The sequence below is a fragment of the Jatropha curcas genome, unplaced genomic scaffold, assembly GCF_041381405.1.
Source record: "Jatropha curcas cultivar XTBG-Jc1 unplaced genomic scaffold, XTBG_Jcur_1.0 HiC_scaffold_880_pilon, whole genome shotgun sequence".
Lineage (NCBI taxonomy): Eukaryota > Viridiplantae > Streptophyta > Magnoliopsida > Malpighiales > Euphorbiaceae > Jatropha > Jatropha curcas.
In genome coordinates this window covers 410-2007 of record NW_028322559.1, presented here as the reverse complement: position 1 = coordinate 2007, position 1598 = coordinate 410, and the positions used below count along the sequence as shown (strand labels likewise).

At 37.5% G+C, this 1598-nt stretch overlaps 1 protein-coding gene across 1 annotated transcript; it reads left to right on the top strand.

Annotated features, from left to right (window-relative positions):
- The first annotated feature begins 380 nt into the window (after window positions 1–380).
- Window positions 381–1333, top strand: LOC105641020 (uncharacterized). The gene is made up of 2 exons (XM_012225467.1): window positions 381–518; window positions 689–1333. The coding sequence occupies exons 1-2, from the start codon at window positions 381–383 to the stop codon at window positions 1331–1333; spliced, it is 783 nt and encodes a 260-aa protein (XP_012080857.1).
- Window positions 1334–1598: the final 265 nt, after the last annotated feature.

The following is a 1598-nucleotide window of genomic DNA, read 5'->3' as shown; positions in this document are numbered from 1 at the left end:
TCATAGACAGAGTGATACAAGTTGCAGTTAAACTCGAAGAAATTTATGTTTAGGGTAACTTCTGGAAAAGTTCTTGGATGCATAATAGGACCTAAAGGAATAGAGATTGATCCAGAAAAGGTAAAGGCGATCCAAGAAATGGAGTCGCCCAAGATGGAAAAGCAAGTGAGAAGCTTTTTATGAGAGATTCAGTATATTAGCAGGTTCATATCGAAATTGCCTATAGTATATGATCCAATCTTCAAGCTTTTAAAGAAAGATTAGCTAGTAAAGTGGAACGATCATTACTAGATAGCTTTTGACAAAATCAAGTAATATTTGTCAAGTCCCCCAGTTTTGTGCCCACAAAGCCAGGGAAACCCTTAATTCTGTACTTAACAATGGAAGATGGTGGAATTGGAGCCATGTTAGCACAAGCTGATGAAGTAGGTATTGAGAAGGCAGTGTATTACTTGAGTAAAAAGCTCCTTCCAAATGAACGGAAATATAACTTGATTGAAAGAACTTACTTAGCAATGGTATGGATCCGGTCAGATATTTATATAGAACACCAGCACTAGTGGGAAAACTAGCAAGATTGCTAATCCTTTTGTTAGAATTTGACATTGAATATGCCATAAAGAAAACCATTAAAGGACGAGTAGTTATAGACTTTCTAGTAGCACATCCAGTTGAAGATAATGAATAGTGGGAGATCGATTTTCCTGATGAACATTTGAGTTTGATAGAAAAGAAAGGATGGAAACTCTACTTTGATGGTTCAACTCATAGTGAAGGAGCCGAAGTAGGCATTTTGTTAGAATCCCCACAAGGAGAAGTTATCCCGATGTTGAAGAGGTTACAATTTGCAGTCACGAATAACATGGCAGAATATAAAGCCTGCCTGTTTGAGTTAGATGCTTTGATTACAGTTAAAGCTGAAGAAATTGAGGTTGTTGGTGATTCGAAATTGGTAATCGAGCATGCTAATGGCAACTGGGAAGTTAAAGAGGACAGGCTGAATCCTTACATTGACCATCTATGCATTGTTGTTCAAAACTTCAAAAAGGCAACCTTCACAAATACAAGCAGAGTGAACAATCGAGTACCAGATACCTTGGCTAGCTTAGCATTAGCTTGGGAAGAGATTTCGGTAATGTCTAAGAAACCATTTATGATGACTTCGGGTAGCATCCCTTGTTATGAAGGCAAAAAGAGTATTGATATTGAGGAAGAAGAGAAGCTATGGTTTTATGATGTCCTGCATTGGATGACTAAAAGGATATACCCAGATTCAGCTACTAGAGATGACAGAAGAGCTATACAACTTTTGGAATTACAATTTACAGTCTGAGGCGGTCAATGTACAAAAGAATGTCAAACGCGCTATTGTTAAGATGTGTATTGAAGAAAGAAGCTGAAGGGGTTATGGAAAAAATCCATGCAGGGGTTTGCAGTACCCATATGAAAGGAAAAGCATTTACTAAGAAAATGCTCAAGCAGGGTTTCTTTTGGTCAACAATGGAAAGAGATTGTATTTTTTTTTGTGAAAAGGTGCTTCGAATGTCAAATACATGGAGACTCGAGTCACATTCCTCCTTCAGAATTACATCCTTCTA

Excerpts from the sequence above, each read along its gene's own strand:
- LOC105641020 (XM_012225467.1), top strand. The coding sequence starts at position 381 with ATGGAAGATGGTGGAATTGGAGCCATGTTAGCACAAGCTGATGAAGTA. Across the intron at positions 519-688 it reads AAAGAACTTACTTAGCAATG|TGGGAGATCGATTTTCCTGA; the intron begins GTATGGATCCGG and ends GATAATGAATAG.